The sequence below is a fragment of the Scomber japonicus genome, chromosome 1, assembly GCF_027409825.1.
Source record: "Scomber japonicus isolate fScoJap1 chromosome 1, fScoJap1.pri, whole genome shotgun sequence".
NCBI classification, from domain to species: domain Eukaryota; kingdom Metazoa; phylum Chordata; class Actinopteri; order Scombriformes; family Scombridae; genus Scomber; species Scomber japonicus.
Window position 1 is genome coordinate 34,913,133 of NC_070578.1, and position 24,682 is coordinate 34,937,814.

The following is a 24,682-nucleotide window of genomic DNA, read 5'->3' on the forward strand; positions in this document are numbered from 1 at the left end:
TATCATACAGTTTCTTATTTCTGCCCGTTGATTAACATTTATAAGTTAAAAGTAGTCATTAATAGAAGTATGTGCTTTTATTTTTATGAATCCGACTCGTCCTCTGCGTGCCTCGGACGTAGGAGGAGTTTCGAATGTTGCGTCATGACGTTACGCGCGGGAGTCGTGACGTTTGTTTCCTTGTTTTCAACGCAGCGCGGGAGATTCAGGAGAAGAGGAGCATAGTCTCTGGAGTCCTTTGGGGAAGAAGTAAGTTGTTCTAACACTTTCTTTACACATAATAACCTGTCTGATAGATTTAACTTCTTCATGTAGTCTGAGATAAACGCGCCATCATGATGTTAACACGTTTCTTTGTTGAATTGGATGGTCTTAGTTTAAAAACAGCTGGCTTTATTGTTAGCCGAGCTCTTCTGCTAACTTTAGCTGCCATTTGAAGCATGAGAAACGCTACCAGGTGGTTTACAGATGAGTCGGAAATGTGTTAACTTCTTATACTAACCACTGTGTCGTTTTTCTTGTTCGTCAGTCTGGTGGTTTTTGTTAAAATGCCCTCTGAAAGGAAGCCGATGCGTTACGGACACTCGGAGGGACACACCGAGGTCTGCTTCGATGACTCTGGAAAGTAAGTTCATGACCTACTTACATTTATAACTACTACTAATCATTACAGTCTGACAGCTAATGTTGAGATTGATTTTAACTGTGTGGTGAATGTTACTTGTGTCATGCTCATTCATTACAGCCTGTTTATAAAGAACATAACATTAAATTAGTAGTTTTCTGCAGTTTAGCTCCTCTCACTGGTGACTGAAATCACTGTTATTAGCTCAGTTGAGGCATAAAGTGAATAAGAACTTAATTGATAGCTGCAGAAATAACTCTGCAGCTGTTAAAGGATAAGTCTGCCGATTTCCTATTGCTTTTCTTATTGTCAACAAATCCCCATGATCCAACGTGTAACCCTTAATAAAAATAAAGCAAACTTTTTATATAAATGTACATTTATTCATTACAAAAGATTTAGAAGACAGACAGACAGACAGGTAGATGCCATGACACTTTATTCATGTATTGATTACACTGTATAGACTACAATTTAGGAAATATAATAGTGTTATATTAAGTGATTTAGCTGCTAGTGAAGCTGGTCCATGCTTTACAAAAACTGGTATGAAAACAATTTGCAGACTGAAATGAAATGGCTCTAAATCCTCTTGTTGGACAGCAGCAAAATGATTAAACAGCCCACCAAAACAATCTTTTTGAAGTGCATTCAACCTGTTTGACTCTCTGTTTGAATTTTCCTTTTCCTGCACAAAAATCCCAATCTTACTCATGATTAAATTAAATGTCCTCAGGTTCATCGTAACCTGCGGAAATGATGGAGATGTTCGGATATGGGAAGGTCTGGATGATGACGAGCCAAAGTTCATCACTGTTGGAGAAAAGGCTTACTCTCTGGCTCTCAAGGTTGGTTTTCTGTCACTGTTTGACTTATTCATGTTGTTTTGGGGATACATGACATGAATGACATGAGTCAACACAATTTATAGAAATGGAAGCTGTCACCTGCAATTTACTTATTGTACTTTCCTTGAGTATTTCCATTTGATGCTACTTTATACTTCCACTCCACTACATTTAATAATCTAATGATGTCATATATAATAATATATCAGTCAGAGAGACCAAACTACTACTTTTACTGTAATACTGCATACTACATCACTCATAATACTGCAGTACTTTTACTGTAATACTGCATACTGCACCACTCATAATACTGCAGTACTTTTACTGTAATACTGCATACTACGTCACTCATAATACTGCAGTACTTTTACTGTAATACTGCATACTGCACCACTCATAATACTGCAGTACTTTTACTGTAATACTGCATACTGCACCACTCATAATACTGCAGTACTTTTACTGTAATACTGCATACTACGTCACTCATAATACTGCAGTACTTTTACTGTAATACTGCATACTACGTCACTCATAATACTGCAGTACTTTTACTGTAATACTGCATACTACGTCACTCATAATACTGCAGTACTTTTACTGTAATACTGCATACTACGTCACTCATAATACTGCAGTACTTTTACTGTAATACTGCATACTACGTCACTCATAATACTGCAGTACTTTTACTGTAATACTGCATACTACATCACTCATAATACTGCAGTACTTTTACTGTAATACTGCATACTACATCACTCATAATACTGCAGTACTTTTAATGGATAATTTTTACATTGCTGTATTTGTACTTAATTAATGAATCTGAGTACTTCTTCCACTACTGGTTGTCAGTGATTGATTAAGGTATTTTCTGTAATTCTTGTCTTTCTTCTACAGAATGGGAAGCTTGTGACAGCGAGCTCCAACAACACCGTGCAGATCCACACGTTTCCAGACGGGGATCCCGACGGCATCCTGACCCGGTTCACCACCAACGCCACACACGTCACCTTCAACAGCAGCGGCTCAAGAGTTGCTGCCGGCTCCAGGTACTCAGACACGCCTCGAATCTGATTGATTGATATAAGAGGGAGGGTAAAACTTTTGGCATATTGATTTTATAGAGAAGGAAATGCAACAATCAAGAAATGGGGATGAATGCATAGGCCAGTATTAATCTATTATAAGCTTTCTAACTCTTTCTAAGACCGCTGTTCCCAAAGTATTGTTCCCTCGTTATGATTTAAACCTTGATAATAAATATAAGAGGACGCTTTTTTAAGTTCAGCAGTTTCATCTTTTCAAGTTGAATTGGCGACGCTGTGGGATCCATGTAAATGTCATCTAGATAACATCAAAGTTTAGATGAGCGTGGGGATTAAATTTCTATATGTTAGATGGAGGAAAAGGCTATCTGTGTGTAGTAATGGAACAGAGAAGAGTGGAGTAGGTTAAGGACTTGAACGGGAGTGAGATAGTGTGTGAAAGTCGGAGCTGAAGGTGATGTGGTTGTAATGCCCTCCAGCTAGAAGCTAGCTCGTACTAATGCTCTGCTCTAGTCTTATCTGTGTTTGCAGTTGAGATAAACTGTGAAATATATCTCAGAGTAATGCAGTGCTCTTTCAATCTCAGTTAATTGTTAGGATTAAAGAAGATTTATGTTGTACAGATATTGTTTGTATTAATGTTAAATGGCGGTAATGTGAGGGCCAGCATAAAGGAAAAGTGATCTGAGCTACACTGACTGATCTTAAAAGTCAATAATGTCAAATAATCAAAAGGGCCTCATGAGAATTTCCAAAGTAACTAAAAATTGTCTAAAACCCCAAAATGTTTAATTTACAGTGTTTTTAAAACAGATAAAAGCAGCAAAAATCACATTTCAGAGCTGAGAGAAAGATTTTTCTTACTTAATAATTACCTGAATGATTAATTGATAGTTGAAAGCTAATTTTCTATTAATCAATACAAGTCCTTCAGCTTTAAGGCTAATTAACTTTAAATTTGTACTTCACACAGACATTAAAGTTGTATTGATCTTCTCATCAAACTCTTGTCATGAGAGCAAATATGTGTATTTCCTACAACTGTCAAACTGCAAACAGACATTTTGCATGAGTGAATTCATTAATATATTATTCTATTTATCTACTGCTGGGTTTTTAAATACACACAAGAGAATATAAGTAGTACAGCTTTCTTTAATTATGCTCCAAAATACTTAAAGCTATAAGAGATGTGAGATGCTGACAAACATGTTTATTTAATCTGGCTTTTAATATTATGATTTATTTTACTTATTTTTACTAAATGTCCAATTATATTATTGAGTCTTTATATTTGAAATGCATTGAGCTACATCTATTAACACTATAAAGGTATAGTTCACCATAATCCTTTTTTAGTGAATGAATTTATTTATTACTCATCTTGTGTTTTTCTCTCCTCCTACGTGGATGTCCGGCTGCCTGAGCAGATTCTGGGGTTCACCCTGACATATTATATTTTTTCCACTAGAGCTGAAAGACGGAAGCGAATGTGTCACTTTCATTTTTTATCAAACCGTGCACGTCTGCTCACTCTCCGTCTCCTCTCCGTCGGGCTTTGACATGTCTGTTGTGTTCAGTGTCGTGCATATTATGAATGAACCACACTATGATCTTATTATGTTTAACCCTCCTGTTGTCCTCAAGTCAAGGAAGGGAGGAAGGGAGAAAGAAAGAAGGAAAGGAGGGAAGGAGGGTTGGAGGGAGGGAGGGAAGGAAGAAGGGAGGGAGAGAAGGAAGGAAGGAAAGAGAGAGGGAGGGAGGAAAGGAAGGAAGGGAGGAAGGAGGGGGGGCGAAGGAAGGAAGGAAAGAGAAGGAGGGGAGGGTAGCAGGGAAGGAAGGAAGGAAAGAGAAGGAGGGAGGGAGGGAAGGAAGGAAGGAAGGGAGGGAGGGAGGGTTAGGATGGAAGGAAAGAGAGAAGGAGGGAGGAAAGGAAGGAAGGAAGGAAGGAACGAAAGAAGGAACAGTCAAAACAAACAGGGTCAATTTGGCCCAGGAGGACGACACAAAGGTTAATATTGTTTCTTGCAGTGCAGAATGACACATACACACACACACACACACACACACACACACACACACACACACACACACACACACACACACACACACACAGACAGTAACGCACTTGACTGATATTTCCACCTCTCAGACACCGCAGCACTTTGGATCTCTTCATGATTAGTTTTATTTTGGAGATAAACGTCTGTTTCCTGTGAGAATTGATTTTGCCCTAAGCAGGTTTATCAGAGCAATAAAAGCACTGAGCATGGAGCCCGATTGATGTTGCTCATTTCTTGTTGTGATATCGATTGTGAAAATTCAGACATCTGAGGCTGTTTGTTGGGGGCTTGATTTGCCATCTGCATTCTGTCGGACGTTGGAGGAAATCAGGATTATATATTATATTTTTGCTCCTCTCGCTCATCGATTTCACAATTTCCACACGTGTCTGCTCACGGCTGACTTGCTCTTTTTACCTCCAGTCGGCCGACGCTCACGGGCAGACGATCGCGTGCAAGCACAGATTGTCTGCACATGCATTCGTATTAATTTCCTCTCTCTTTTTTTTTTATCCTCAGTGACTTCATGGTTAAGGTGGTGGAAGTGTCGGACAGCAGCCAGCAGAAAACACTCAGAGGTCACGAAGCGCCTGTCCTCAGTGTCGCTTTTGACCCTAAAGATGACTTCCTGGTGGGTGGACAATGTTTTTTTATTTCTGGTTATCTGCTGCTGATTATGAAGATTTTTGTCCCTAATTGGCACCCATACAAACCACAAAGGATGGTAAAACGAATAGATTACCTGTTGCACTAAACTGAAACTTTTTAAGATGATACATTGAGTCCTGCTGCACTTAAAAAAATAAATAAATAAAAAAGCAGACTGTTTTATTAAGCAAATTAGATCATTCCTTTTGGCAGTTTTGTCTTTATTTAATAGCAAATACAAATAGAGCAAGAAAGACAGGAAACATTTTTAAAAAGAGGCGTTTAGGTGAAATCAGCAAACGCAACACTTGGACTGTATAACATTAAAGCACTCCTTCAGTTTACCACAACATACTGCACACACTCTGATATTACCAAATACTTGAATTAACACCTGGTTTGACTCTCACTCTTAGTTCAGAATGTCAAAATTTGTAAATTGCAATGATTTATACCTCATCTGGACTATTTTCTAGACAATTTAAAGTGAACACAGCAGCTGGATTAAGATGCTAAAATGTGACCAACTCATTTGTTGTTTTTAGGGCAAATTTGCTTTATTATTAATTATAGATTCTTAACAATAGAGAGCTGAGAAAAAAGGTTTGAGGGTTGCTGTTGATTACATGTTCAGCATCTTAAACCACGAGGCCAAACATCACTCATTTTTATGATAAAAATAATATTGTACTTTTTTTTGTTAAGCTTAAAAGTTGCTCTGAGACGTTTGTATGTAGCATGTTTGGGGTTTTTTGGCTCTGTTTGTGGCCTGAGAGCAATTCAATTGAACAACCAGCTTGCTTATTGTACAGGTTCACATACATGCAAAAGTACATTTTCTGGTGGATGAACGCAGTTTTTCTACCGTTTACTTCGTGATCATGGCAGCTAAAAGAGATGACACCTTGATAACTTTGCAGAGTTGTAAAACCTTGTCTGTGTGTGGTATTATAAACTGCGGTGTGGTGTTTAGTTGTCTGATAAGCCTTTTTAAATGCATTAATCTGCTGCTCCGGCTTCCTGGATTATATTTCATTGCATCGTCAGTAGCTCAAACATCACACCACCATCATCACAGCCTCTTGTAGTGTATTAACTCAGGACTGTTTTTAGTCTTGAATGCAGCCCTCGTCTTCAATCTAATAAAATCCACACAGTTATGAAGCTCCACCACAACATGATTTCACCCATAGACAAAAAAAAGATGAATTATTGCCCAGCTCTATTTGGACAGTACAGTTGTTGTCAGTGTGGTTCAGTAACATTTGACCTGTTTTTGATCTAAAAGAACTAAAAATAAACCTGGTCCTGTTTCTCTGCCAGGCGTCGGCCAGCTGTGACGGCTCCGTCGTGGTGTGGAATATTGAGGAGCAGGTACATTTGTGTTTCATCGTCTTACACTCAACATTTTATTTATTTAGTTTCTATTATTATGCAGCCAGTCTGTTACATGCTGATGCTGATGCTGATCTGCTTTACGTCCGTTCAGACTCAGGTGGTCAGTTGGCCTCTGCTGCAGAAGACCAATGACGTCACTAACGCCAAATCTCTGTGTCGACTGGCCTGGCAGCCCAGGACGGCGAAGGTTAGTGTTTAATTAATCATCACATAGAAAACAGAGGCAGATGAGCCAGAGCAGTTATACGTATTATATCCCAAAGTAACAAATAATGTGTATGTGCTGTCAGTTTTTAGCAGTTCCTGTGGACACTAAGGTACACCTGTATGAGCGAGGGTCCTGGGATCATGTGACCACGCTGTCCGATGATCTGCTGACACAGGTGAGGTTCAAGTCCTTAACACCTTTTTATTAACTTCCTTCAAAATCTTCACTCCACATATTAAATGAGTTCAGATGTGGATGTAAGCTGCAGCTTGATTGGTTGTTGGAGGTGTAGTGAAGTTTCGTTCAATTTAGTTTATTTCGGTCACGTGAACTCAAAACACTCATGTACAAGAAGACTAACAAAGCAAATAATCATATTTCCCCGCTCCGTGTCCTTCATCTCCACCACATCTACTAACAAGATAAACAACAGATAAACAAAAAATAAATAAAACGAAAGTATGAATAAATAAAGCACTTTGACCAAAAAGGTGAAGGCTGAAGCATATGCTCATAGCACCTACCCTTCTTTCATTAATCATTCAATAGATTCCAAACATCCACAAGAATTAGCTATATACATAATGCACACACAACAATACAGTGATAAGACACACACACAACTGAGAGGTGATATTTATAGTTTCCCTTCATTTTAAAAACCACCCTCGTTTTCTTTCCAGCCGATCAACGTGGTGGTCTGGTCTCCATGTGGGCAGTTCCTGGCAGCCGGCTGCATCGGGGGTTTTATGGCAGTTTGGGACGTGAACAGTAAACTGTGTGTGGAAAGGTACGTAACGGAGATGATGATGCTGATTGTTGGAGTAGTTCAGGATTCAGGCTTCAGTTGAACTTTTCTCTTCTCCGCTGCAGACAGAAACATGAGAAGGGCTTCACGGTGTGCAGTCTGGCCTGGCACCCATCAGGCAGCCAGATCGCCTACACAGACACAGAGGGCTGCCTGGGCCTACTGGACGGACTCAGCACCTCCGCATCCAGCACCAGCACCAGCTCCTCCACCACCACCAAGGTACCACGCTCATCTTTTAACTCTACTGTGCTAGCTGCAGTGTGCTGAATGAAGCAGCTGATTTTCAATCCATGCAGATACTAAATTTTAAATAATAATAATGCATTTTAATCATAGGCACCTTTCAATCAAAGCACTCAAGGACGCTTTTAAAAACACATAAAAATAAACAAAAAGTCAAGTCAGAGTTTATTTATATAGAACATTTAAAACAACCTCAGTTGACCAAAGTGCTGTACAAGACACAAGATAAAATAAAAGAACAATTATGAGAAAGAAAACTATAAAAACATAAAATATAATTACACAATAAAAGTCAAGACGTCAAGCTCAACTGGGATTAAAAGCCGATGCAAAGAGATGAGTCTTAAGGAATGATTTGAACTTTCCAGCGTCTGAGCATTTCGGATATTATAAGGGAGGCTCAGTCACCTCTGGTTTTGAGCCTTGACCTCGGAGCATGCAGGAGCATCTGAGCAGTTGTGATATGGTTTAGCTTTATCTTAAATCTTAAGTCACATTACATCATCTTGTTTCTACCATTAATATTAAGTCACTATTGTGTTAAATAGCTCTCTGTCTTTCATCAGGTGGCGGCTAAAAAGCCAGAAAAAGACTACGACGACTTGTTTGACGACGATGATGACGACAGACTCATGGACGACGGACAGAGCGACACCAACTCCCCGGTTAAAAGAGCTGTCGCTAGGGACAACGACGATGACGACGACGATGATCTCATGCCTGCAACAGGGCGGGTGAGGAACAGAGGGGCGATCCTGGATGATGAGAACTCGCTCGGTGAGTCTTGATACCATTTTTATTCTTATCAAACGTTTCTTCTGAAGTGAGAATATCTCCACTGACTCCTTATCTACTCCCGCCCCCCCTTCAGACACGGGCTCCCTGAAGCTCGGTCAGGGTATGTACGGAGATGACGATGACGCAGGTAGCGCCATAGTACCAGCAGCGGCCCCACTTGTACCCTTGCATCCCGTTTATGAGGGACCCCTGCCAACGCCGCCCCAGAAGGCCTTTCAGGCGGGATCCACCCCTGCTCACCTCACTCACCGCTTCATGGTAGGACACACAGGCAGAACCATCACGTACATGCAAGAGGACGCTGTTGGGATATGTGTTAAATGTAAAAGTTAAAAATTAAAACTAAAAACTGGAAATTTGGACGAACTATCAGTCTAGAGCAGTGTTGAGCTAACTTGGTTAAAAACACACCTCAGATTGTTTGTTTAATAGCTGAACTAACGGCTTTAATGTGCCTCAGATGTGGAACTCGGTGGGAATCGTTCGAGGCTACAACGACGACCAGGACAACGCCATCGACGTGGAGTTTCACGACACAGCCGTGCACCACGCCATGCACCTCACCAACAACCTGGGTCACACCATCGCTGATATTTCCCAGGAGGCCGTGCTGCTGGCCTGCCCAAGCACAGACGAGCTCACCAGGTAAACAATCTTCTCCTCCTGACCGTGGCTCATGATACTTATATTAAGACAAGACTTAATACAGCGGAGGGGGAGAGGGAGGGGGAGGGGCAGGGGGAGGGATCTCAAAGTTGTAGTTCTTCAAATTTGATGCTAAGTCCTCTCTCTTCAAAGTTACTAACTGCAGCTTTAACGTCTGTGCATTCAGGCCTGTTTTTTTTAAAAATCCTTCAACCTGCTCCTCTCTCCTCTGTCTCCCAGTAAGCTGCAGTGTCTTCACTTCTCATCGTGGGACACCAACAAGGAGTGGATGGTGGACCTGCCGAAGGACGAGGACGCGAGGGCGTTGTGTCTGGGTCAAGGCTGGGCGGCGGTCGCCACCAGCACCATGATGCTACGACTCTTCTCCATCGGCGGAGTCCAGAAAGAAGTCTTCAGTCTGCCGGGACCCGTCGTCTGCATGGCTGCACACGGAGAGCAGCTGCTTATAGTCTACCACCGGGGTAAATACACACACACACAAACGCACACACACACACACACACACACAAACTGACTAGAGAGTAAACACTGTGTTGTTAAGATGCATTGGTACAGGGTTAGGGCTCCAAATAATTATTAAAGTGATTATTTTCATCCTCAGATTCTGTTTATTATTTTCTTAATTAATTAATTGTTTGATCGATAAAACATCAAATATAGTAAAAAAATGTCTATTACAACATCCTAGAGCTTCATTAAATGTCTTGTTTTGTCCATTAAACAGACCAAATTCAATTCACTATCATAAAACACTAAGAAAAGCAGCAAAGTCTCACATTTATAAACCTTATTACATCAAATCTTTTGCATTTTTGCTCAAAAAAATAAACTAATCGATTAATCAAGCATCAAAATGGTTGCAGATTAATATTGTTTCAATTGACTAATTGATTAATTGACTTCTATGCAGCTCTAAACAGATATGATAGTCCTAAAGTGAAGTAAAGTAAGAACAATACATTTGAAAGCAAATACTATATATATGTTTTTGTAAATGTGTTGTAATGCGTTGCTTTACACAATATGTACTATATTAATTAAAGCATCACTCCTCACACAGCACTTTCATTTGGTTATTTTAAAGCCTCGACAAATCCTTACATTTGTGTCTCATTTTCCGTCATCAGCAACGGGCTTCGATGGAGAACAGGCTCTCGCTGTCCAGCTGCTGCAGTTTGGTCGAAGGAAGAGACAAACCATCAACGGTGAACCGCTTCCACTCTCTCACAAAGCCCACCTGTCCTGGCTCGGATTCACTGCTGAAGGTGAGTCTGTCAGGTTCCTGTGGACATATATAACTCCTCCTGTTCATACTGACCATTATTCATAATAAACTTACATTATAAGTGATGGAGGACAAAATCCACAGTCCTCCTTCTGTTTAAAACTAGATCTGAAGTTAATATGAAGCTTCAGCGTCCAAAGGAGTCAAATCTTCATCTTCTATGTTTCAGCGTTACAGTGTTTTTAGTAGCAAAGTCTTTTTGTTCCTATACTTCCACCACAGCTCAACAGGAAACACTAAGAGGGAATCTGATGCTATAAAGACTATAAATGTGTCAGATATCACTTGATATGACTAACTCACACTGTTACCATAGTAACTATAATAACTATAGTAACTCACACTGCTGAAGCTGAAGCTGAACTCTTAACATTTAAGTTTAGGATTGTGAGATGACGTCCAGGTTGTGTTTTTTTGTTTTTTTAGGAACCCCCTGCTACGTGGACTCAGACGGAGTGGTTCGGATGCTGAATCGCTCCTTGGGAAACACTTGGACACCAGTATGCAACACCAGAGAGACATGCAAGAGCAAATCGGACCACTACTGGGTGGTGGGAGTGCACGAGAACCCTCAGCAGCTCAGGTGACAGTAAAAACATCTGATCTGTAGTTAGTGAGATAATAAAGTGTGATGCTTTAAATTCAGACTATTTTAAAGGATGTCACCCTGATCCCTGGACTGAAGGTTGTTTTTGTCCCGTCAGGTGTATCCCATGTAAAGGCTCCAGGTACCCCCCCACCCTGCCCAGACCTGCCGTGGCCATCCTGCCCTTCAAACTGCCGCTGTGTCAAACCACCACAGAGAAAGGACAGATGGAGGTAAACACACCTAACACAGCGGAGACAGAGACAGCTCGCTCACATTAACAGCACAACAATATGATAAACACTGAATATTAAGAGTTTATATTTAACCCTGTTTATATTTACTGAACAGCTATACTTTAAAAGACTTTCAGTAATCAAACTTTTTGAAATGGGACCAAAATTAGAAAAATTACAGCAACACTGAGGGAGAGAAATGGGTGTAAACAGATATAACTGATTGGAAAGTACATTCATTTCTAACTAAATTAAGAGTTTAAGAGTTATCAAAGATGACCATCTTTAATGTGTAAAGGCCTTTTGAAAGAGTCTTTGACCTGAATTATCTGGGTATGTAAAGCTGCAGGTGCAATTTTAAGTGAAGACTGATTTACAGGAAAATATTTCACTTTCCAGATTAAATTTTTACCCTGAAATTTGGCCAAAAGTTTTAAAAAATCAAAAGTGCTGCTGGGAAGTATGACAGTAAATCACAAATATAAAGATGGATGTCTTTTGCTTACAAAGATTCATCACTATCTCTAAAAATATTATAATATTTTATGTATTATAACTCCTTTTTGAAGGAGTTTTTGACCCTGAATTATCTGGGTATGTACTGATTTACAGGAAATATGTCACTTTACTGAGATTACATTTTTTTACCTGAAATTTGGCCAAAAGTTTTTTTTAAACTGACGGGATGGATGACAGTAAATCAGAACTATAGAGATGGAGGTCGTCTACATACAAAGATTCATCACTATCTCTTTGATGTCTCATTGATCTATAATAACATTATTATAATAAGTGTTCAGTTTTTATTCCCCTCTGATCAGTTCTTAATCTAGTTTTTTAAATCTAATTAATCATTTACTATATTTTACTATAGTATTAAAATCTATTTTATTTGATTACATTCTCATAATCTTTATTTCTTGTGAGCATAAGTCTCAAATGATTTGTTCTGTTGTATTATTGTCATCTGTGAAGCACTTACCTGGATTAAAGGTGCTATACTAATAAAGTTTAATTTGTATGAGGAAAGTTTTATAGTTTATGTTGATGGTTTGAACATTTATACTAAAGGATTCCTGTAATTATTATACTGGTTTCTCTTTGATGAACCTCATATGAAGCTCTAATAAAGATCCAGTTTCTTGTCAGACATTTTTCTTAAATTTGACTTTATAGTTCAGAGTTTTCATTCAGTGTGTCGTCCTCTGTCGTCCTCCAGGAACAATTCTGGCGTTCGTCCCTCTTCCACAACCACTACGGCTTCCTGTCGTCCAGCGGCTACGAGATAGACGAGGACGGACAGACTCAGTCTCAGAAGGAGCAGCAGGAGTTGCTCATGAAGATGTTTGCAGTGAGTAGAAAGACTTTTGGTTTGTTCTTGCTTCTCGTGTGCTCTCCTCGACTCTCCTTATGAATGAACCTTGACGTTTTTTTTTCTTCTTCCAGTTGTCGTGTAAGCTGGAGCGAGAGTTTCGCTGCGTGGAGCTGGCCGAGATGATGACCCAGAACGTGGTGACTCTGGCCATTCGATACGCCTCCAGGTCCAGACGCATGGCCCTCGCTCAGCGGCTCAGTGAGATCGCCCTGGAGAAAGCCAACCAGATCCAGGAGGAAGAGGAGGAAGAGGAACAGGAAGTGGAGCCACAGTACTCCAGCGTCAGGCGGACTCCATCTGGGTAAAAATACACATTTCACTTTGACTGATGGAGTGAAGTTAAAACACACAGGTTTTATTTTATGGTTCCACATGAGAGGGTTAGGGTTAGCCTGATAACTGAAGGCTCTGTCTCCCATTTAGGTTCTAGGACTCACAAGTAGGCCTGCATTCTGGGACCGCGCTGTTTTAGGTTCCATCCACACGGAAACGCCTTTTGGTTTAAACGCAGATGTTTTGCATCGTTTTGGCCGATCATCCAAACGAATACTGTAAACGCCTGAAAACGAAGCTTTCTGAAACTTGGTCCCAGGGTTGAAAACGAAGCTTTCTGAAACCTGGTCCCAGGGTGAAAACGAAGCTTTCTGAAACCTGGTCCCAGGGTGGAAACGAAGCTTTCTGAAACCTGGTCCCAGGGTGAAAACGAAGCTTTCTGAAACCTGGTCCCAGGGTGAAAACGAAGCTTTCTGAAACCTGGTCCCAGGGTGAAAACGAAGCTTTCTGAAACCTGGTCCCAGGGTGGAAACGAAGCTTTCTGAAACCTGGTCCCAGGGTGAAAACGAAGCTTTCTGAAACCTGGTCCCAGGGTGAAAACGAAGCTTTCTGAAACCTGGTCCCAGGGTGGAAACGAAGCTTTCTGAAACCTGGTCCCAGGGTGGAAAAATTCGCAAACCTGCGTTTCAATGATGTCATCGCCACACCCCTCGAGCTTAGCCTTCCACCTCTTATATCCCTTGAGTTTGGTTTCTTCTACTGCCGATTTGTAAACAGCGCTCAAGCTTTATGCGCATGCTCCGCCTCTTCCTCTCCGTTTTTGGTGAATTTCTGAAACTGAAACAGCGCCGCCTATAGGCCTGGAATATGAAGTAGCGTGTTGAGTCGTGTTGAGATGGATCCGTTTGTACGCAAATATTCTTGAAACGATGCCAGGGAAAACGGAGGGGGAGAAGATCGTTTTGGTACGTGTGGACTTGGCCCTTAGTGGGGTAATAGGGTCTTGTTAAGGGTTTTTGTTGAGGAAAAGGATTTTTAAATTCAAATCTGGATTTTACATTTTACATTTTTATCTCTATTTCTAGTTTGTGTCGGTATGTGTCATGGTTATTATAGTTTTAAAATTTCCATTATTTTTATTTAGTTTTTCAGTTTGCTTTTTTATTTCAGTTTAGTTTTAGTTTAACAAGTAATGTTTAGTTTGAAATGTTTTATTTAGTTTTTATTTAGTTTTAGTTGTTCAGGTTTATTCATCTAACTGAATTAACCATTTGAAGGTGCTTCACTTTTACTAAATGTGTCCCAGAAGTTTATAAATGTGATGAAAAGAGGATGAAATGGGACAAATACCCTGGTGAGCTACATGTATTTACCTAAAACACACTTTGATGCTTTAGTTAATGGTTATTTTTTTAATCCCTTTGTGTACACTGTGTAGCGATAAAATTTACCAGGAATAAATTACATAATCTGATATTTACACAGGGATACAACATTTTATTACACACACACACACACACACACACACACACACACACTGTGACATGCAATGAACTCACTAATGTTTGCCTGACATGGTTTTATAACTACTTACCTGTAGTTAATTATTGCAGTGTGTTTAATCTCATCTGTATTTTGGTACTAAATGGAAGGACTGTAGCACAAGGTATTGGAAACTGTTAGTGACCAAAAGTTAGTCATTAGTTTTAGTTTTTAAAGCATTTAACTCTCCTGTTGTCCTCAAGTCAAGGAAAGGAGGAAGGAAGGAAGGAGAGAGGAATGGAGGAAGGAAGGAGAAAGGAAGGAGAGAGGAAGGAAGGAAGGAAGGAAGAAGAGAGGAAAGAAGGAAGGTAATGGGGAGGAAAGAAAGAGAAGGAAGGAAGAAAAAGTGGATGGAGTAAGGACAGAAGGAAGGAGGAAAGATGAACGAAAGAAAGAGAGAAGGAGGGAGGGAGGAAGGACGGACAGAAGGAAGGAAGGAAGGAAAGAGGGAGGGAGGAAAGAAAAGAAGGAAGGAAGGAAAGGCGGGATGAAGGAAGTGAGGAAAGACAAGAAGCAAGGAAGGAAGGAAAGAAGGACAGAGGAAATAAGGAAGGTAGGAAAGAAGGACAGAGGAAATAAGGAAGGTAATGGGGAGGAAAGAAAGAGAAGGAAGGAAGAAAAAGTGGATGGAGTAAGGACAGAAGGAAGGAGGAAAGATGAACGAAAGAAAGAGAGAAGGAGGGAGGGAGGAAGGACGGACAGAAGGAAGGAAGGAAGGAAAGAGGGAGGGAGGAAAGAAAAGAAGGAAGGAAGGAAAGGCGGGATGAAGGAAGTGAGGAAAGACAAGAAGCAAGGAAGGAAGGAAAGAAGGACAGAGGAAATAAGGAAGGTAGGAAAGAAGGACAGAGGAAATAAGGAAGGTAATGGTGAGGAAAGAAAGAGAGAAGGGAGGAAGAAAAGGTGGATGGAGAAAGGACAGATGGAAAGAAGGAAGGAAGGAAGGGAGGAAAGAAGGAATAGTAAGATACTGAATAAAAAATAACATTCACATACAGCAGTAAATGTGAAAGATAAGCTCTAATAAGATTCATCAGAATATATAAAACATGGTTCATTATGTGTGCAGGTACGGCCACAGTGAAGACACCGGAAAACGTAACAGCAGCAGACATCATCATCATCATCAGCAGGAGGAAGAGGAGGAAGAGGTTGTAGAGGAAGAGGACGAACAGGAGATGGAGACGGAGGAAGCAGCAGAAACCAGAAAACGTTAGTTCTACTCTGATCTCTCTAAGTGAGTTTGTTCTCAGCTGAAGAACAAAGAACAACATATCTGATGACTGTCTCTCGTATGTCTCGTTCTTTAGGTCTGAATCCGTTTGCTAAAGAAGCGGCATCGCCTGTACAGCCGACTCCGACACCCAGTGAGTAAACACGAAAATCAACCTTAATCAATAACCAACAGCTCATATATTTAAATATAAGTTTATTTATAACTTTAATGAGCATTGAAGTGTCAGACAAGTTAATTTACGTTAGACACACTGGCCTGTTACAGTATATAAGAGTGTTTAATTATCTAAAATCCAGACATCAGACACCCAAGTGCAATATGTGATAGACCAAATATTAACCACATTAATAGCTTTTTATAGTGTTTCATTATTAGTGGAGTTAGAAAAATCAAATTTCTTGCGGTAAAACTGTTTATTTGTCGCCAAGACGACAGCTAGTCCAGACAATAGTATTTGATAGAGCACAACAGGCATTGCAATCTCAAGTAAATGAAAGAAAAACATTATACAGTCATGTATCACATAACCCAACCACTCTCAATAAGATGATGATATAATTACATTACATTGATATCAAATATATTCTTAATCTTCTTTTAAAACCAGCCATTCCCTTAATCTCATGAACCCCACCTGGAAGACTGTTCCAAAACACAATGGACCTATAAAATACTGACAACTTCATAGAGTCAGACTTAGGTAGTGGAAGAGTAATCAGTCCACTATTCGCTGAGGCGGGAAATCTGTGATACCCGACAGGCAAAGCAAACCAGTCTTTACCCCCATCTGAGCCTTCATAACAATCACATGTATAATTACCACAAAGACACACAACAGAAATCATCATATTGGCCCAAATTTAACACAACCCTTAATATTAGACAACCTCCTTTTTCCAACAGCTGTTTTTTGGGGAAAAGACTTTCACACATGATAAGAGTCATCATCATGGAAGGGTAGCTCATAAATCCCAAGTTTTTATTTTTTATCACTCACAAACTCTATTTCCAGGTTCTTGAAAGTGATAATGTATATTTAACATTTCCAGAAAGTCTTTTTTGACCTTGTAATCTTTTTCAGACAGCAGTAGCCTCATTCATGGCAGCTTGACAAATAACCCTACTACCCATGATGCATTGTGTTTGATTGTTAGTAGAGTCAAAAAATCTAATTTTTGGGAACGCCTTGGTAGCTGAGTGGTTTCCACACATGGCTTAATTCTGGCAGGCGACCTATGCTGCAGTTCATTCCCCTCTCAGTCTGTTTCCTGTCAGCCTCTCTGCCACCTATCAAAATAAAGGTCAAAATCAAATTTTTGGGGGGCAGAAGTTTGTGGAGTCGCGGCGGGAAACTTGTGACACCAGACAGTCAAAGCAAACTGATCTTTACACTTTATCAAATATTTTATTTCTGATATTCAGCATTTCCAGAAAGTCTTTTTGACCTCTTAATCTTCTCTGACAGCAGTAGCCTCCTTTTGGCAGCTTGAGTCCAAAACTTGATAGCCTAGTAGCAACATTAAGGCTACCCATGATGCAACACCGTATTACACCTATAGACTCTCCATTCATAAATAATATCTGATATTGTCAAAACATAATTTACTAATCCTTAAATATTCCCAGTTTTATGGGTTTTTTTTAATGATCATTAAAGTATTTTAAATTTGAACGAGCACCTGATGTCTTAAATTTGTCTTGCAGTTGTTAAAGGAGGACGTGCAAATCCTTTCAAGGTGAGGATTTAAGATATTTTACATCCATGATATCAGATTATTATTTCGATGTGGAGTTTAAAGACTTTGGGGTTAAGTGGATTATTGGTAAAGATGTGATGGGATGGTTTCAGGTTGGTGGTGCAGGGAAACCTTCTCCTGCAGCCGGTCAGCCTCGAGTGACCAACATCCTGGACAACATGACGGCCAGCAGGAAGTCAGCTCCACTCAGCGGCTCTGCGGGGAAATCGAGCAAAAACCCCGTCCTCAAACCGCTGGCCCCCAGACCCAAAACAAAGGTATCATCTCACGTCTTTCTGTCCTTCCTTCCTTCCTCCCTCCCTCCCTCCTTTCTTTCTTTCTTTCCTACCCCCTACATTCCTCCTGTCCTTCCTTCCTTCCTTCCTTCCTTCCTCCTTCTTTCCTTCCCCCCCTTCCTTCCTCCCTCCCTCCTTCTCTTTCTTTCCTACCCCTACCTTCCTCCCTTCCTTCTTTCCTGTCCGTCCTTCCTTCCTTCCTCCTTTCCTCCATCCTTCCTTCCTTTCCTTCCTTCCTTACCTCCTTTCTTCCTCCCTTCCTTCCTTCCTTCCTTCCTCCCTTCCTCCCTCCTTCTCTCTTTCTTTCCTCCCCCCTACCCTCCTCCCTTCCTTCTTTCCTTCCTTTTTCCTCTGCCCTTCCTTCTTTCCTCTGTCCTTCTTTCCTTTCTTCCTTCCCTCCTTCCTTCTTTCTTCCTTCCTTCCTTCCTTCCTTCCTTCCTTCCTTCCTTCCTTCCTTCCTCCCTTGACTCGAGGACTATACCCGTTATTGTCCAATACCCAAAGCCGAGCTCTCAGTATCGATATCAGGACTAAAAAAAGTTAGATATTTTTACACTTTGAGTCTTTCTGCTGATAAAACCTGTTTATTTTATTTTTTTCTTTCCAGACTCAGTCGACTCTGCTTCAGATGACGAGCCAGAAGACGTCCAATAATAAGAAGAGTCAGGCGAAAGCAGAGCCGGCCGCAGATCAGCAGAAGCAGGCGGACGTCCCTCCTCCAGCCTCACCAGACAACACAGAGAACAAGAGGTAAGACATTTAATTGTCTGCTCTTTTTTTTTTTTTTTTTTTAGATAAGCATCAGTCTGCAGACCAGAGTCGTTCTACCTCATGAATTAGATTAAGTTTATAGCTAAAATAAGGCGGAGTGGAGCGTTAAACATCATTTTTGACCATCTGTAGAAAGACAATGAGTTAGGATTATTTCTTTTTTAAATGGAGAATTGTATTTTTTGTGTCTCCTCAGACCGAAGACGGGCTTCCAGCTGTGGTTGGATGAGAACAGGAAGAGCATCGTTGCCGACCAGCCTGACCTGCAGGAGACGGACATCATCAAGGAGGCCATGGGACGCTTCAGGACGCTGTCAGCAGAGGAGAGACTGGTACGAAACACTGAGGGAGAAGTTGGGAGGGATCATACTGAACATACATTTATTACACTCAATGTTTTATCCATCTCATTCAGGGTTCTTTAAAGTCTTAACACTCCTGTCGTCCTCCCGGGTCAAATTGACCCCGTCTCTTTTGATTGTTCCTTCTTTCCTTCTTTCCTTCCTCTTTCTTTAATTTTTCCTTCGTTCTTTCCCTCGTTCCATCTTTCTTTGCTCACTTTCTTCCTTCCTTCCTCCCTCCCTCCCTCCCTCCTTCCCTCCTTTCCATCCTCATTCCTTCCTTCCTTCCTTCCTTCCTTCCTTCCTTCCTTCCTTCCTTCCTTCCTCCCTCCCTCCTTTCCATCCTCATTCTTTCCTTCCTTCTCTCCTTACTTCCGTCCTCTATTCCTCCCTCCCTCCTTACTCCTTTTATCCTCATTCTTTCCTTCCTCTCTTCCTTCCGTCCTTCCGTCCTTCCTTCCTTCCTTCCTTCCTCCCTCCCTCTCTCCCTCCCTCCCTCCCTCCTTTCCTTCCTCATTCCTTCTTTCTTCCTTCCTTCCTTCCTTCCTTCCTACTTTCCTTCCTTCTCTCCTTATTTCCTTCCTATTTTCCTCCCTCCTAAAATAAATTTCACTTTCTGATTAGACAACAATGTTTTTTGTAGCCGTTTCCAGTTCATCTTGTCTTGATGTAGTTTTGCCCTGAAGAGCAAATTGACCAGTGAAACCCATCAATTAAACCCTGTGAGGGTATTTATTATCAGCTGCAGATCCATTAACCCCGTCCTCACCGAACAGCATGAACACACATCTCTTTCCTGATTTCCTGTTATATTTCCAACATTACGTCTCTGCTTTTTTCACACCTGATGAAACCATTGGAAACAGAGACACAGTTTCATATTCATATAAAACCTCGACACAGTCCTCAGATTAGTCATCAGGGATCAAATTCAGTGAGAAATCTGTCAGTTTGGTCTCAGTCATTAAAGACAGTGTAAAGTGAATTCAGACGTTTTCTTCTAAACACATTAAATAGGTCATAAATGTATTTCTAAAAAAGGTGTAAAAAGCATTTCAACCATTTAGATTTTAATTGTGGAGCTAGGCAAGATTTCTGTGTTCAGGATTTACGCAGTGGTGATTAGCGTAAACCCGCCCCTGCCGCTGTACAGGTATAAATACATTCAGCGCACACTACTACTACTACTACGGTCTACAGTTAGCCACCGAGTTAGCTGCTGAGCTAGCCGCCGAGATAGCCGCCGAGCTAGAGGTGGTGACTTTGATTGAAAGGTGACACTTGGTAGGGGGCGGGGTTTCAGCGAACTCGGCGGGCACACCCACAGCGTTTGGTAGCAGAGAAAGAGACTGATTTTTACACAACTTTGAAGCCTAATTTCATATATTTGGCGATTTTTTTTTTAATCATTCAAATTTGGAAAACACACTTTTCTGTGGTATGTCAAACTCAGAACACATATTTATTCTTACTTTAAATAGTGCATGAAATGAGCAAAAAGCGATTTGAAAGTGTAGTTTACATCAAAGCATTGAGACCAAACGCAATATGACAATATATTCTAACACCTTAAACCATTATTTTAGCCTTTTATTTAAAGCAAGTCAAATTAAAAATGTCAGGTTAAAAGTCATGGGTCATGGAACAGAGGGTTTTATTTGGGTTAAAGATTAAAGTTTGCCATAAAGGACGGGACAGAGACCAGTATTTTCTTTACTGACCAATTGTTAAAAACTAGCCATAAATGAACGGTCAGGGCTGTTTTTAGAGATAGGGAACTAATAAATACTGAGGCTAGGAATATGGACAGGGAGAGAGCTCAGCTGTTGTATAAATAGATAATAAATGCTTGGTAACATCATTAAAGCTGCTATAACTAGGTGAATAATTGCCAAATGTCAGATAATTGAATAATTGTCTTTTTTAAAAGCAAAAATGCAAAAATATTTACAGGTTGCATCTTCTCGTGTGAGGCTTTTCTGTCATAAATTATAATAAACAATATATTTTTGTCCATTTAATCTGTTAATTGGACAAAGAGAGGTATTTAAAGATGTCCCTTTTGGGTTTTAAGTAATTATGACCTTAAATTCTCTATTTATTAAGAATATTTTACCACTTTTCCCGCCAAGTGGCAACAACAGAAAATCAGTTATAGCAGATTTTAAGATATTTTTCACTGATTTCTTCAACAGAAACAGTTCAAAACCAATTTTCACCCAAATTTTCACACACACACACACACACACACACACACACACATCCATATCCATGTCAGCTGCGGAGGGTCGATGGGTTAATAAATGAGGGCAGTAATGACACACCTCATCCTTTCATCCACCTGAGTGCTGAAAGACGTCAATCTGTGGGTTTGTATAGTAACCCGGTCCTGACCCTGCATACATCAAGGCTCTCAGCAGAAAGACAAGAGGAAGAGGAAGAGGATGAGGAAGGGAGGAGGAAAGGGAAAGGGGGGGAGGGGATGGACGGACGCCTGTTGCCTGGGGAACCCTGTCGAGTGTGTTTTAGCCGTGAGGGCACAAAAGGCATTTATCTTATGATAATAGTGAGAGAGAGAGAGAGAGGGAGAAGGTGAGTGTGTCAGTCTGCAGGAGGAATAATTAACACCATGCAGCTTTTGTGTGTTTTTAAAAGACATTTCTAGTGTCTGCGTCCTCTTTCATCACCACTTTAAACTGATTTCAGACTGTTTTTAATACTTATTTTAAGACGAGAAACGTTTTACTACTTTTGTAAACTGATCACAATTCAATTAAGTTTGAGTTAACTTCTTAAAAGACGCTTGTTAATATATTTTAGTCTTTTGGGGCCCAATACTGTTGGTCACGGTTGCTATGGATATTAGCAAATGGAAAAGAGGGAGGGAGGAAGGAGGGAGGGAGGGAGGGAGGGAGGGAAGGAAGGAAGGAAGGACATGAGGGAGGGAATGAAGAAGGAAGGGAGGGAAGGAAGAAGGAAGGGAGGAAGGGAAGGAAGGAACGAAGGACATCAGGGAGGGAGGAAGGAAGGAAGGAAACCAGGGAGGAAGGAAGGAAAGGAGGGAGGAATGAAGGAAATGATGGAGGAGGGACGGAAAGAAGGAAGAGAGGAAAGGAAAGAAGGACAAAGGAAAGAAAGAAGGAGGGAGGGGGGAAAGGAAAAGAGGAAGGAAGGAAGTTAGGAAGGTAGGGGTGAGGAAAGAGGGAAGAAAGGGAGGAAAGAAGGAACAGTCAAAACAGACGGGGTCAATTTGACCCGGGAGGACGACACAAAGGTTAAATAAAGTAAAAATACTACTAATATATTATAATCAAACTAATTACATTAAACAAACGGCAACAAAAAACATATAAATTAAATCTAATTTAATTATTAAATCTAAACAAGAAAAACAAAAAGCTCCAACAGGTAGAAACAAAGTAATCAGGGCAGATTGTCGCCCTGAGTTTTGACTTGCAGGGAACATTTCTACATATATTAACCTCAACTTTTAATAACTGTGACCATGTTTAACACAGATATCTGTATATAGATATCTATACATGATAACAGTATGTAAATAGCAGACAATGACAAGAAGCATGATATATGTGCCCTTTAAAAACACTTTTCAGCTGTGAGCATTTTATTGGAAAGCTTTTGAAACAGGATCCTGTGAAGGCTGATTTACTGTGTGTGTGTGTGTGTGTGTGTGTGTGTGTGTGTGTGTGTGTGTGTGGCTTCCTAATCACATTATTCTGCGTAAATACAATAAAACCACAATTAAATATCCAGACGACACGGCTTGTCCCATCTACCAGCTCTGTAATGGTGATGTTTGTGCGTATTTAGCTTCTTTTTTTTTAATGGAATATGCATGGGGTTAATGGCAGCGCTTCATCAGGCGTTGGAGGTGAAGAGTGTATGTTTATTTATTTGTGTGTGTGTGTGTGTGTGGCCTCTGATGCTGCTGCTGCCAGTCCACTCACCAGGCCCCCGATGATTCATCCTGGCTCCATTACGTCCAGGAAAGCGTTTCCCTTTTGTCTCGGCTCGGAGAGAAAAGGGAGAGGAAAAAAATAAATAAATAAATAAATAAATAAATAAAATGAAAAAGGCAAGAGGAGGAAAAAAGAGCCAGCAGGCCAAAAGAGATGCAGCCTGTCAATAGTGATTATACATGACAGGATGCAATTTTAAACTGCACGCCTGAGAGTGTGTGTATATGTGTGTGTGAGAGTGTGTGTGAGAGTGTGTGTATATGTGTGTGTGAGTGTGTGTGTGTGTGTGTGTGTGTGTGTGTGTGTGTTAGTCATCGTCCATGTAGGTGTTTAGATAGAAAGAAAGGAACAATGCTCTGTTTTTTTTATTTTCCCATCACTTCATCTGATAATTAATCTTCATTTCATGTCTTTCTCTTCTTCTTCTTTTTTTTCCGTCTCTCATGTAGTCGTGGACAGAAAGAGCAAAAGGCCACACTGGAGATGCAGATCTGAAGAAGAGGAAAAGAGACGGAGGAGAAGAAGGAGGAGAAGGAGTAGGAGATGCGGAAAATGAAAATGGACAAACTGGAGCAGATGAAAATAGCGCAAAGAAGAAGAAATCTGTGGATCCTTCCTCGAGGCTTTCAGCGTTCGCATTTAACAAAAACTAAACATTTAATAGTTTGATGGTGAATGAAAAATGGTTTATTGGGACGTATTCAGTCCTCCACAGGTGTTACATCTGCTCTCTGAGCTTTGAAGCACTTAATTAAAAACATGTAAAGCCCTTAAATACCTTTTCTTTTTTTTTTCTTTTTTTTATAAAGTTGGTGCTGGATCAGTGATGTCATCAAATCATCTTTATAATCAAATGTATTGTTGTGTGTTTGTTACAGTTAACTAAAAAACCTTTACTGTGTTTTATTGATTTAATAAATGTAAATGTTTGTTAGTTCATGTTTTCGTCTTTATTTTTCAGAAGTCCATCGCACGACTTAACCCTCCTGTTGTCGTCGAGTCAAGAAAGAAAGGGGGATGGAGGAAGGAAAGTAGGAATGGAGGAAAGAGAGAAGGAGTGAGGAAGGGGGGAAAGGAAAGAAGGGAGGGAGGGAGGGAGGGAGGGAGGGAGGGAAGAAAGAAAGGAGGGAGGCAGGGAGAGAGAAAGAAAAAGGAATGGAGGGAAGAAGGAAGGAGGGAAGGAAGAAAAAAAGGGGGATGGAGGAAGGAAGGGAGGAAAGAGAAGGAGTGAGGAAAGAAGGGAGGAAGAAAGGAAAGGAGTGAGGAAAGGAAGGAGGGAGGGAGGGAGGAAAGAGGGAAGGAGGGAGGGATGAAGGAAGGAAGAAAGAAAGGGGGATGGAGGGAGGAAAGAGAGGAGTAAGGAAGGGGAGGGAGGGAGGAAGGAAAGGAGGGATGAAGGAAGGAAAGAGGGAAAGAAGAAAGGAAAGGAAGAAGGAGGGAAGGAAAGGGAGGGAGGGAGGGAGGAAGGAAGGAAGAAAGAAAGGGGGATGGAGGAAGGAAAGAAGGAAGGGAGGAAAGAGAAGAGTAAGGAAGGGGAGGGAGGGATGAAGGAATGCAAGAGGGAAGGGAGGAAAGAAAGAGACAAGGAGGGAGGAAGGAAGCAAGAAAGAAAGGGGGATGGAGGAAAGAGAAGGAGGGAGGGAGGGAGGGAGGGAGGGTCAAAA

At 40.8% G+C, this 24,682-nt stretch overlaps 1 protein-coding gene across 1 annotated transcript; it reads left to right on the forward strand.

Moving 5' to 3' along the window:
• Window positions 1-204: 204 nt before the first annotated feature.
• wdhd1 (WD repeat and HMG-box DNA binding protein 1) lies at window positions 205-23,937 on the forward strand. The gene is made up of 26 exons (XM_053343812.1): window positions 205-249; window positions 530-625; window positions 1,362-1,473; window positions 2,380-2,531; window positions 5,111-5,222; window positions 6,563-6,613; window positions 6,729-6,824; window positions 6,928-7,020; window positions 7,529-7,635; window positions 7,719-7,882; window positions 8,485-8,676; window positions 8,771-8,955; window positions 9,158-9,342; window positions 9,583-9,824; window positions 10,491-10,628; window positions 11,075-11,231; window positions 11,353-11,467; window positions 12,690-12,821; window positions 12,917-13,146; window positions 15,727-15,869; window positions 15,968-16,024; window positions 17,599-17,630; window positions 17,744-17,908; window positions 18,534-18,676; window positions 18,894-19,029; window positions 23,468-23,937. The coding sequence occupies exons 2-26, from the start codon at window positions 549-551 to the stop codon at window positions 23,669-23,671; spliced, it is 3,420 nt and encodes a 1,139-aa protein (XP_053199787.1). The 5' UTR covers window positions 205-249; window positions 530-548; the 3' UTR covers window positions 23,672-23,937.
• Window positions 23,938-24,682: the final 745 nt, after the last annotated feature.